A 14,151-nucleotide genomic window follows, 5' to 3' on the forward strand; every position below is an offset into this window, starting at 1 on the left:
ATAAAAATTGACAGCTCAGTGTACTCAATAACGCTCCATATGCGGATGCCTCGTCCTGTCATCCATGACATCTTTAATGTATTAAACGTCGAAACTGACAGTATCATATCCACTGGAATGTGGAGAAAACTCTAAACTGGTCTCATTCTTGTTTGCACACCTGCATATACACACGAACGCAGAAGCATCTTATGACGTAGGGTGCGTGAGCAGGTGCAAGTGGCTGCAAAGCAGAGAGCAACTGGACAGGGTATGGTGGGAACAGAAAGCGGGAAGCGAGTGTGAACAGGAAGTGGGAAGTAAATATAGTCATGGCTCTTACCTTGGGGGTTGGGCAGGAGGCAGTGGAGAGGCGAGAGGTGGCTTGAGCTCGAGGAGACTCAGACGGCGTGGTGCTGAGAGATGCCGTGTCTCGAGGAAGGACCTGAACACCCCGAGAGATGATGGAGTCTGGAATCTAACACACACACACACACACACACACACACACACACAGTGAGAAAAAGAGATTGTGTAGTGCAGTGTTAACATTTTCTTTATATTCTATGTTAAGCAGCCTTTAGATTCACCAACAATCTGTAACACATTACCATTAAACATTCATTCAAATTCATTTAACACTATAAAAAAAGTTAAAATCATATTCTCTGAATGCAGTTGGCAAGACACTAAAGGTACAATGTTCATCAATGTGATTATGATGAAAATGATGGCTATTATTATTATTATTATTATTATTATTATTATTATTATTATTATTATTATTATTATTATCATTATCATCATTATATAGTTGCTAAAACAGTGGAATTAATCTTTGACTTCCTCAAAAAAAAAAAGAATTGCTTTTTCTGTGTGTCTGTCAGTGCTTGCTTCTAAAAAAGTTTTCAATGTTCAACAAACTTACTCTTTATACTTAACAAACAAAACTCCAACACACGGGTGGACTGAATATTGATTGGCTGAGCATACCTGTCAATCTGTGGAAGGCGTTACCATATAATGAAGATGTGGATGAAGATGGTCTGTTCACAACAACAGTGACACACACACACACACACACACACACACACACACACACACACACACACACACACACACACACACACACACACACACACACACACACACACACACACACCTAATGAAGATGAATTTATTTCATGAGATGAAAACAATTTCCGTAAAGCATATTATATAAAGTAAGGAACAGAACTAAAATTTAATTGGTTTAATATGATGTCATTTAAACAACATTAATTATTATAGAGAATTATTATTTAATCAGAGGATCAGTAGCCTAAAGACAAGTGCTATATATTATCCATATCATTAAGAAAGTTAACACTGTAATTAGTTTGGGTCATGCTGGTGGAAAGTTCAGAGAAAGAAACACCTAATGGCACAAATGAATGAATGGAAAGATGGATGGATGAATGAGATGATAGATACAGTATTTTCTTAGTATTTAAATGGGATTATATTTCAGGTGGTAGATGACAGTAAGGCTGGAAATTATGATGGTATAATACCAATATTGTGGTAAATTATAGCACGATGAACTTTCAGTGATTCTGCTGATATTGTAATCTTTTTTAAACATTTTTAAAAACAGTTACAAACTAAGAGGTTGATTATAATAAAATGTTTTTATTTTACTTTGCCAGGCATTATATAAATCATCAAACTAAACTCTGCTCAGTTTTTCAGATGTTTTTTGTGTTTTTTTTCTTTTGTTGGCAGCTTCTTAGCAAATCAGAATGTCTTTAAGTGTAGTGAGATAATTTTTTTATATTATTGGCCCACTCCTAATTCCAAAATAATTTTTTTAATTTAAGAATTTATTAAAAAAAAAAAAGGCAAATCCACAAATACTTTCTACTCCTATACTTAGCCCTGGTTTCAGAAGTTGGATAGAGTGCAGTAATACAATATTTAAATTCATGGACATTATAAAAATTCAATTATTAATTATAATCCCTGCCTCCTTTTTGACTAGGCCTATGCTTACCTTGGCAGCGATAGAGGCGGCAGTGATGTGGGAGGAGGAGCTGTCCTCAGCCGAGGCCACGCCGCTGTCCTTCTTCTCCTCCTCTTCCTCCTCACACTGCACTCCTTTGTCTTCAGTCTGGCGGTGGGCAGGGCTCGAGGAAGGAGGTGGGGACAGTGGTGGCGGTGGTGATGGTAGATCCTCCAGCTCATTGGCTGCTTCCTTCACCTTAACGACAGCCTCACGCAGCAAGTCTATGGCGTGAGGAAGAGCAGGAAGGATGAACTGGAAACACTCCTGCGGGCGAAAGAGGCACAAAACAATTGAAGGTCAATCAAATGAAGAGATACAAAGAAGAGGAGAAGAGACAAGGAAAGAAATATGAAGAGTAGAAGAGAAGAGATGAAAAGAAAGGAGAGGAAAGAGGAGACAGGAGAATAGAGGAAGAGGAAGAGGATAGAAGTGTGACTAAAGTGCTAGAGGTTTCCAGCAAATTGGTGCCATCAATTAATAGACAAATACCTGACATATACAGTGTAATGTGTGTTCAATTATTTTCTGAAAAGCAATTAATGTGAGTTTTTAAAGACTAAAGTATTATTTGTGAATGCAGCTTCAGTGTAGATCAGCTTTAAACATGAAACATTGTCTTTTAATAAAGTCAGGCAAAGCTACACTGTTATAGAAATCCATCACAAACAAAAAAACACACTGAAGCCACATTCAGGACTGATGTAATCTCTTCAGCCTATAAAAAATAAAGGAAATCAAAGAAAGCCTTAGGATAATCTGTTCTGATTGGTCAGTTACTTGCCTGAATCATTCTGCTTCCAACCCAACAGCAATGTAACATCCAAAATTTATGGATTAATTATGGATTTTGTGCACATTAAGGAAATGAGACTTCACATTTATCAGCTCTATATCACTGTTTTGCTGATCGAATAGCTTAACTAAATTCCACGAGGCTTGACTTAAAACTCTACCAGCTCACTACTGGAAAGAAGAGATAGTTACTCCATAATGGTTTCAAATTCTTAACTCTGATTGGAAAAGTTTAGATCAATTTGGATAAATAATAATAATAATAATAATAATAATAATAATAATAATAATAATAATAATAATAATAATAATAATAATAATAATAATGATGATAATAACGATAATAATGTTATTATCGTTATTATCATCATTATTATTATTATTATTATTATTATTATTATATATGTGTTTGTTATTTAATAAAGAAATGTGCTTAAACATTGATATAATGAAGTTTTGTAAGTGGTATTGGGTGCCAGGGATCTTAAGTGAATCTAACTTGTCTAATGAATATTCCACAACATTAAATGGCTCTATAAATAGTTAAAAAGTTAAATGAAAAAATTTTAGACTAGTAATAAATAATATCGCTTAAACTAGAGACCCAAGGTTATACTGTATGGCATCAAGTGTATAGGTCCACTTTAATGCTGTACACGAGAGATGTTTTTCATGCATCAATTTATCAGAGAGAGAGAGAGAGAGAGAGAGAGAGAGAGAGAGAGAGAGAGAGAGAGAGAGAGAGAGAGAGAGAGATGCAGCAGAGCAGTAATGGTGGAGGAGAAGTCAGAGCTGCCACACTCAGCCGGGTATGGTGTGTAAAAGTTCAGCTTCAGAAAGGATCAGACATATCAGAGAGGCTAAAAGCTCAGCTCTGTGGGTCAAACGCCTCACACAGTGCCCATTTCTTAAACAATAAATGACATTGTATCCAATGCAAACAGCCATGAATCATATCAGTACAAATGCTTTATATGTACATCTTATACTTTCCATATCTTGATGTCCATTGAATCAATTGACTCTAACTCCCAGGACCTTATCTGCTATGAGCGGCTGTGGAACACTCCTGGAGGGTGACAGAGAGCAAGACATTCTGTGTGGTTTGTTGTCCTGCTTGAATTCTCAACCACATTATATGCAGAACACTGAATACTGAATATTAACTGCTTGTGCAGTAGAGCAGTATTACTGAATACCGCTTTGCTGGGATATTACAATACATATTACCGATTGGTTGTGCAGGACAATGCTGTATTAAATATTGATTGGCTGTACAGGACATTACTATTCTGCATACTAATTGGTTTGGTAAGATCATACGGATCGGGGTGCAGGACAGTGCCATACTGAATACTGATTGGTTGTGAAGAACAATACTGAATACTGATTGGATGTATAGAAAAAAAAAAGCAGAGCAGTTGGGACATACCGCTTGAACTACATATCTGACTGCCTGCTTAAACCTTCATGAGAAAACACCTGCTCTTTTGGCACTTTTTTCTGTACTCATCATGCACAATATTTTCATATTTTATTCTCATGGGGCCCAATTTGTACCACAATACTGCTTTTATTATTTGGATATTTTAAACAGTCCCTGCTCAATGTGTTCCACTGAAGCAATGACCTTAACCCTTTTTGTTATTATGTCTAATAACCTGGATCTGTGAGACTAGCTAATCATCAAGCGTTTCATCATCTTCTTATTGTTTTCTAATTGTTCTATTATTGCTTGTTTTAGTGTTTTAGTGTGTATTATTGTATTGTTTAATTCTACTTTGCTTTTTATTATTATCTCTTGTCTTAGTATCATTTCTTTTCTGTGTATTTTTACTAACAATCTTTTATTGTACAGCACTTTGGTCAGTCCTGTGGCTGTTTTAAATGTGCTTTATAAATAAAGTGAACTTAAACTTGAACTAATAAATAGCTAGAACATGCAAAGACATATTTGTGACTATACTGTGACAGTAAAAGGCTGTCTTTATCTTGCAGGACAGTAAGTTGACTGAAAACCGCCTAGCCGTGTAGTACAATGCTATATGGAATACGGACTGGTTGTGCAGGAGAGTAGTATATTGAATACTGATAAGTTGGGAAGAACACTGCTGTACTGAATACTGATTGGCTGTGTGAAGTAGCAAAATGCTGAATAATAATTAATTGTGTAGAACAATTCTTTAGTTTATTCATTTAGTATTTTCATGTGTGGGAGAGCCTAATCCAAACAAAAGAAAGTTTACTGCTATGTTAATGATTCTGTTTCCTTTAATCTTATTGCTGTCATTAATCTAATATTACAGTATGCAACTAGATTTACAAAGATTCACACACAACATGCCAGAATGTTCCGGACGAGAAGAGCCTACATTTCTGGACCGTCAGGGTGTAGAATGAAGTCAGTGAAATCAATAACATAGAAAAGCCATTAAGCAGTGGGTCCTGTCAAACTCGATCTCTCACACTCCATTGAGTTTCATACCATGTAGGGTCTAATAAAAGTCAGAGTGTATAGTCCTTACACTTGTAACTTTAATTGCTCCAGGGACTGAAGGTAATATGACAGCAGATGGGTGGAGGTAATGTAACCGGTTCATGAAGAAAAAGAGATTATATTAATGATGAAACTTGATCTGTAAGCAGAAACAGATGGGAAAGAAGCTGGTGAAGAGAGAGAGAAAAAAGAGAGAGAAAGAGAAAGGGTCAGTCACGATGATTGAGGAGAAAAGGAACCCCCAATTGCACATTTTCGCACACACACACACACACACACACACACATACACACACACACACACACACGTCTATACACACACGCTTCTTACCTGTGAGCCTTTCTTGCTCCCAGGCAGGTTGATAATAAGTGTTTTCCCTCGGATTCCACACACCGGTCTGCAAAAAGAACATTTTAAAGTGAAACGTTAGCGTTACAAATTTTATGTCATAAGATTCTAATGATCAAAAACACAAAACACACAAACATTTGTACATTCATGTTCTGAAACTGTACATCCAATGAAGTACCACACACCTGTACACACAAGAGGAGACACTGCAAAACTGTATACACATGAAAAAGAGACTCTCTAAAACTATACACTCCTGAAGTTACTACACACACCAGAAAAAGAGACTATACAGCTGAACACACCTGTTGAAGAGATACTATACACCTGGGGAAGAGATATTACACAGCTGTACACACCTGAAATAGAGATACCACACACCCGGAGAAGATATACTATATAGCTGTACACACCTGAAGTAGAGATACTACACACCTTGAGAAGAGATACTACACAGCTGTACACACATGTAGTAGAGATACTCTACATCTGAAGAAGAGATACTCCAAGACTGTACACACCTGAAGAAGAGATACTACACACCTTGAGAAGAGATACTACACAGCTGTACACACATGTAGTAGAGATACTCTACATATGAAGAAGAGATACTCCAAAGCTGTACACACCTGAAGAAGAGATACTCTACATCTGAAGAAGAGATACTACACATCTGAAGAAGAGATACTGCAAGCTGTACACATCTTAAGTAAAAATGCCCTACAACCGTCCACACCATAAGAAGAAATACTATACACCCGAAGAAGAGATACAATAAACCTTGAGAAGAGATACTGCACAGCTGTACACACATGAAGTAGAGATACTACACACCCGAAGAAGATATACTACATCGCTATACACACTTGAAATAGAGACAATAAATACCTGAAGAGATACTCCATAGCTGTACACACTTGAAGAAGAGATACTACACACCTCAAGAAGAGATGCTAGACAGCTGTACATATGCAAAGAAGTGATAATAGACAGCTAAAAAAGAGATACTAGACAGCTGTAAAAACCTGAAGAAGAGATACTACACAGCCCTACACACCTAAAGTATAGACACTACATATCAGGAGACGAGATACTAGACAGCTGTACACACCTGAAGAAGAGATACCCCACTGTACAAACCTAAGTAAAAAGGAACTACACCGGAGAAATATATATAAATATAGCTTTTTTCCACACTCACCTCGAGAGCATGCCCAGTGGAGTCACATTCAGAGACCCCATTAACATCGCCAGAGACATTCCTGGAGCCTCTCGCTCTATCACTTCTTTAGTGGCCTGAAAAGAGTGACCGAGTGAGATGAAGAAAGAATCATGTAAAATATAACAGTTAAAATTATTAATGCTGTTTGCGTCACTAGCTACCTAACTATCTGTCTTGTTGTAAGCAACTCTGTTGTTCTTCAGCCATAATCCAATACATACCTATTTATTGTGAATATTATATTTTTTATTGGCAAAACTATCCAGTTTCCTTATAAAACTATTCTAAATTGAATCGAATACATGGAAAAACACATACCATTACCATGACAAAAAGCCAGAACTATGGGATAAGCTATATGGTGCACTATTTTTAAAAGAATTCTGCAACCATTCTGTCTGAGAGCACAGTGGGGAAAATCCAGAGCTCTTAGGAAATTCCACAATACACCATAAAAGATAAGCGTCCAAATGACGTACCCTAGCGAGTATAGAAGACCCATAATGCATTTTACTTTTTGTATCATTCTATATTGTAACCCAGCTGTATTACAATAATATTACTTCTTACAATTAAACAATAAAATGGCCTAAATGGATAAACAAGAATTTAACAAGACATAAGTTAATTTTCCTTTGCTTGTGCATGTTGTAGCAGCCATGAGGCACCAATCTTCCTTCCATTTACCTGATTAATCACAGTATAAATCTGCTTTATAGAAACACAACCTAATCAAGTTAATGTATTAAAATTCAAGCTCTAACTGTTATCGTAGACAAACGTAAAAAATGTAACCGTTTCCCTAGAATTACTGTATTAAATGGTGAACATGAAAACACTCCAAAACTATTGTGAGTGTGTTTTAATTATTGTTTTATTATATGAACACTTTCACTATGCCAAGTCATTTTTCCATTCACAAATGATAACAAATAGAACATAACTTGCAGAACATAACTTTATTCATCTCCTGAAACAAAGTGTGAATATTTCTAACTCTTGATGTGACTGAGCAAAAAAGCTAACTATATTGCAAAAAAACACAATCTTCCCCAAATCAAGAAGCTGTTCTAAACAGCTGACAATGATCTATATAATATTAGAATTAATAATCAGATTTACTTCAGGTTTGGGGTTTCTAACATTCCAGAAATGACAGAAACAGAATCAGAATCTACTACAAATCTGTGACGCAGTGCAACTGCCAGATAAAATGGGGTCCTTTATAAAGCATTTCATTAAAATGACTGATTTTCCAATAAGACATTCTTTTAATAATGATGATGGAGACTAATAACATGCACAATGATTGGTTAATGATTTCAAAATTAATTAAGGGATTCTTTTTAGAGAGCCCCATACAGCTCAGCTGCCCTGTTCACAGGAGGTTGTCTGCTCTATATGAATGTCGGTTGAACATATGAAAACATATTTCTTTTGGTTGCCAGGCAAAGTAAGAAAATTTTTATTATCTTATCTCTAATGCAGTGTTTAGGTCAGAATACTGGAACAAACCACTGACTTTTCTATTAGTATCAAGTTAATGCACTTGGTCATTTTCCTGTAAGCAGGGTTGACAGATTCCATGTATAATGTCTGTGTATTGCAGATAAATATGCACCACTGTCAACTGTCAACCCTTTACTATGCCTGAATGTTTCTGGGCTAGTTTCAAGTCTTTGTGTGATTCTGAGGTAAATGAGTAGGGTATTTTGCTGAAATCTGGCAAACGTTCTTCAAGCTTCAGCAAGATGGCCGCTTTCGTTCTGCAGGATACCAGTCCTTACACAAACCTATTCCAAAGGATTTCAGCAAAAGGAAAAGATAAAAAAAAAACTCCAAACAAACACAGAATACTACATGTAGTTTATACAGAATACTACATTCAATTAGTATGTATTATATGCTGAATCCCAATAATGTATTTTTTATTAAGTTACATCCCAAAAGGTATTTTTTTCAATATTTTGTTTCTCCTGAGAGAGGTAGGTAGGGGAAGAGATTACTAGTCTAGCTGAGTTAAGTTAAATGTAATTAGATGAAATGAATATATGAATGAATTGAAGCCTAAATAAAACACTAGGTTATGATGGCAGGAGGCAGAAAAGTTTCTATTCCAGACACAGTAGCTGCAGGTAAACATTCTAACATAAGTGAACTTGTTATCCATGTGGGATAAGGCCAGGTGGCTGGAAGGAGATGGCATCTGCAGTGGTGATTTGGCCAGTAAACACACTGGTGAGGGTCCAGTGTAGTTGGAACGGAGGCCCGATTGTGCTCAAAGCACTTCATAAGAACTGAGGTGAGTGCAACATGGTGGTAGTCATCAAGGCACATAACTGGAGACTTTGTGATGTTGACCAATGTGATGGAGATGGACACAGTAGTCGGTGCAAAGAGATTTTGAGGATGACTATGAGGAAATCAGTCAGCTGGTAGACTCTCTTGTTCAGCACCTAAGCAGGGATATTGAAGTGGTAGCTCAGAGTTTAAGGCTTCGGAATACTGATCAGAAGGTTGGGAGGTCAAAGCACAAGACCACCAAGCTGCCACTGCTGGGCCCTTAAGCAAGGCCCTTAACCTTCAAATGAGATGAATGTACAGTAAGTTGCTCTGGACAAGGGTGTCTGCCAAATGCTCTAAATGTGGATATTGCAAGGGTTTACTTTAAGTCTGCTGTTGTCACAGTCAGCATCTGGTCACTGAGGGGAGTTGTGATCTTTACTGCTGCCTCTATGTTGGAGGCGTAGAATTCATTTAATGTGTCTCAGAGGGAGGTGTAATTGGTGCACACGGGGTGATTCTTCCTGCTATAATCAGTGATGGTTTGAATTTCCTGATACAAGTATTGTGATTCATTGTTGGTGAAATGATGTTGTATGCTCTGCGTAGGAGGCCTTGGCTCTCATGATGCTGTTGGTTAGATTGGTCATTGCTGCCCTAAGTGCTTTTCTGTCACCTCTGCTAGATTCACCTTATCCCATATTAACATTTGATCCAGTCAACTTCCTGGCAGGAGTTTTTTTTAATGCTTTGCCCCCCAAGACTTTGTGAGGTCATAACAACATAAAACCCAAAGCTGCTTGTAACACTCAAACACAGCTTGCTCTAGGCGTGAATCCTTATCATCTGCATTCCTTGTGCATTTTTTCCTGCTTTAACAGACCTCCTGAAGATTGTTGTAGTGAGTTGATGAGCTGATCTGAAGTGCAGCGTATAAGATACATGTTCGTGTATCAGTAGAAAGTTTTCACTCTGTAGAGTATTTCATTGTCCATGAGTTGAATGACACTTCAAACATAAAAAGCATTGGGGAACAAATCAAAGAAGAATTAATGAGGGAGGCAGTGAGCACAGGAAGGAAAGCAAAAGAGAGAAATGGATTAAAGATGGTAGAAGGTAAGAAAATAGCATACACTCATAATTAATATGGCAGTCCATCGCAGTGCACCAAAAACACAAACACTCTTAATTTATAGGGGAACTTTATTACCAAATCCTTCTACCAGCATGATTTTTGGAAGATAAGAGGAAACTGGGGAACATGTAGGAAACCCATGTGGACAGAATGTAGATCAAATCTGGCTTCTGCTGTCTGTCAGATCTCTTTAACTTAAATTTGTCAGCATTGGTTGACTAAACACACAAATATAGCATGTAGTGTGGCTTTCAACACGGTCATGCCATCTGTGCATTGTTTAAGACTCTAATTTCTGTTATCATCCACTCAGCTGTGATAAAGTAGAGAAATACCTTTAACATTTGCCACATGCTAATGTGGTTCGATAGAATGTCATAAACCTTAGGCTGAAAAAAATTTGAATTCTGCCAAATATCAATAATACTCCATTATTATTGTTTAAAATAATATCATTATTTAACCTCCACTAATGCACCAATCATAAACCACTGCACTCAACAGCTACTACTGTCAATCAATATAAACATACTCTGCTGGTATTATATTAATAAGGAACAGAATTTTGATTAAAAAAAAAAGGTCAATACATTTTATGATAATTGGTGAAATCATTTCCTCACTGGTGTTCTCTTACCTCTGGTGTGACATCGCGAGGGGCAAAGCCAGTGCCCCCAGTGGTCAGGATGAGGTTGAGCTCTTTCTCATCACACCAATCCACAAGTGTCTCCTGCGAAAGAATAAAAATCCTATCAACCACCCAAAAATCACTACACTACACATAATAGTGATTTTGTGTTCTTAGTACAGGAATTGTTTTTTTTTCTTTCTGGAATACAAACCACATATGCAAAGTAAGGGTATATGTATTAAAAAAAAAAGTTTTGGAAAAGACACGTTGTAACAGCTAGCTATATAATGAGACAAACATTAGGTACAAAACTGTGTATATCCCCTAGCTATTAATATTCCAAATACTTTACTAGCTTGGCAAACCTCTGTAATCATTTATAAATAAGCACAGTTTCTTAAAAAGAACATCTCTCTCTCTCTCTCTCTCTCTCTCTCTCTCTCTCTCTCTCTCTCTCTCTCTCTCTCTCTCTCTCTCACACACACACACACACACACACACACACACACACACACACGCACACACACACACTCACCTTGATCTCATCGATTTCATCCGGGACTATTTTATAGGCTGAAATAGTTCCTCCCAGCCTGCCAAAGAATATAAAAATAAATAAAAATTACATCCAAGTGTAATTAAGGTCAGGAACAACAACACAGGCACTAATAGCTATTTTAACACAAAAAAATCAAATCATAGTTGCAGCATTGTTTACAAACCATTGAGCAGGATTGAAGCTGTATACTAAATTGCAAAATACGACCTAAAACTTGCGAACATGAATGCATGAATGCTTTTTTTTCAGATTACAAATACAAGTGAATGTTGTTGGTACTTCAAATTGTACCGATACTCAGACTCAAATTAGTGGCACAGTCAAAGGGGTCTGTGTTTTATACCATTATCAGAATTCTTACAATTGTTCCTGAGATCTCATAAAGAATATCCTGAATTAATCTACAGAACAGATGTAATCAAAACCTCAAAAACAAGAAAACGCTAACAGAAAGTCAGGTATAGAAAGCTCTATGGCTACAAATAATAGACAAAATATTACTGTCCACTTTTATGTTTATGAAATTAACTTGTACTTGTGCACTCCGTATTTTATAGCTCACAAAGTTACACAAATTGGGATTAACTTTCAGTCAGTGGTATGGGCTAATTGTCAAGAACAACATATTGTTATTTTCACATCTATCGTTGCTCCCTTATCAGAACGCTGATTGAGTTAAACTGTAGAAAGATATTTTATTCACTGAGAAAGGTTTGCAGTCTACTGTGTCATCGTTAATCGTGAAATATGTACAGATCACTGTCGTTTCATTTCTTCTGTTCATTTGTGTTACAGATTTTTCAAGTGTGTGTAAATGAGCCTGCTTTTGTCTGATCACAGCTACAGTGCTAGTATCGATTCATCCCTATTTGTTTTTATGATACACTCTACAAAATCCGGAATAAATATAGCATTGGATTGAAGAGGAATGATGTTAATACCGAGTCGTGTGTATCTGAATACAACGAGTGTAAACATACAGATTTAGGGCATTTGGCAGATCCTCTTAAACAGAGTGACTTATCTAATTTATACAACTGAGCTGTCGAGGGTTCAGGGCCTTGCTCTTACAGTAGTGCAACGTCTTTAACACTGAGCTACTACTTCCCTAAAGGAAAAAAGTAAAACCATTGGCTCAGCTCTGCTGTGGGGGCATTTATTTATTCACTGGCTTGGTTTGGGTCTCCTTAGAAGTAAGAATCACTAAAAATCAATTCCAGGTTATTCTGACTGATCAGCGTTTTCCTATAATGACCCATTGTTCTCCTGATAGTAATGGTATCGTTCAGGATGACCCTGTCCACATGCACAGGAAATGAGGTCTCACTGAAAAGTTTGATACAGATGAAAATGAAGAAAATGTCATTTTCTAATCACTAGATGACAAGCAAATTAAACACATGTGAAATTATATTATTATTTATTAGCTAACTCCAATACCATCATCACCAAAACACCAACCAATCTTTGATTTGAGTGTGTGTGTGTGTGTGTGTGTGTGTGTGTGTGTGTGTGTGTGTTTGTGTGTGTGTATGTAGACACACGTGTCTATTGCATGTCAAGGTCTCCAGTGGCCTGATCACAGAGTGTGTTAAACTGATGAAGACCTCCAGGGCTTCAGGTGTAGACAGGTCTTATATAAGGGCTCTTTTTTCTCTAGTGTGCACTATTTTAAGACACGGCTGCATCGTGTGCCCTCATGTATTGTATTGCTTTGCATCATTATTTTGCATTTTGATCTTGTCGGATTCGGAAGCTCTTATTTCTGTACTCTTTACTTTTTTTAGTCTTTTTATACACCCTTTTACCCTAACACCCTTCTTCCTTACTATTCCCTTCCATTCCACCATGCCTTATTTAATTTTTTATGTTCATCTCATTGTGATCATCATACTCTGTATTTGCTGAAGCAAATCCTAATCTAGTTATATTTTGTTATACCCATTTTTTTATAACCTGTATACACTGGTGAGCATATAAAGCAAACCGAAAGCTATTCTGGACGTCTGAAAAAGTAAACAAATTGAACTAAAAGTATAGAAATTAAAGCCAATAAAATTTTTATCCTACACATTTTATAGGATAAACAAATGTAAACATAAACTGATGATGTGTTCTTTAAATAACTTTCAATTTCTGAAATAAATTTGAATTGTTGAACAGTCAATTAATCAACTTTGGGAAAAACTATCAATATTTGTGCAGGAACAGTGAATGTGCTATGCATTGCGCCGCACCAGACCAGCCTGTCGTTTATTATCTTCTACTGTAGAACCGCCCTCCTTGTAGTTTTTTATTCCTTATTTAGCAAAGATATACAACTGCAGGAAAATATTTGTCTACCTAGCAGCAGCATCTTCCCTCTACATCTACAGTCCAATTAGCTGAAAAAAAAAAACAACAACACTGGGCCACATTTATTTTATAAAGATGATGATTAATTCGTTGGAGTAACAAGGTCAGAAGTGTTTTTTAAGCATACATATAATGCTCTAATACCATTTCATTTCCTTCATGTCTCATTCCAACCTGTTATCAGGAGCATCCTTGAACATGAGAAGTGGCAGGATTGTTTATATCGATCATCCCTAAGATGATAGATTAAGGAATTTGAATAGCAATATTAGAAATGTACTAAAGTAAATAAGGTATAAGTGC

General features: G+C 36.6%; 1 protein-coding gene across 10 annotated transcripts in view; it reads right to left on the reverse strand.

The window, feature by feature from the left end:
* gphnb (gephyrin b) overlaps positions 1-14,151 on the reverse strand; it is a 107,441-nt gene that overhangs the window by 41,504 nt on the left and 51,786 nt on the right. For all 10 annotated transcript variants that reach the window (XM_027166233.2, XM_047801863.1, XM_027166222.2 and 7 more), the window contains 6 exons: positions 11,470-11,527; positions 10,941-11,033; positions 6,865-6,959; positions 5,643-5,709; positions 2,012-2,287; positions 323-457 (listed from right to left, as the gene is read on the reverse strand). In XM_027166233.2, the coding sequence (XP_027022034.1) occupies positions 323-457; positions 2,012-2,287; positions 5,643-5,709; positions 6,865-6,959; positions 10,941-11,033; positions 11,470-11,527 (724 nt within the window). The remainder of the gene's footprint in view (positions 1-322; positions 458-2,011; positions 2,288-5,642; positions 5,710-6,864; positions 6,960-10,940; positions 11,034-11,469; positions 11,528-14,151) is intronic.

The sequence above is a fragment of the Tachysurus fulvidraco genome, chromosome 16 (genome assembly GCF_022655615.1).
Source record: "Tachysurus fulvidraco isolate hzauxx_2018 chromosome 16, HZAU_PFXX_2.0, whole genome shotgun sequence".
Lineage (NCBI taxonomy): Eukaryota > Metazoa > Chordata > Actinopteri > Siluriformes > Bagridae > Tachysurus > Tachysurus fulvidraco.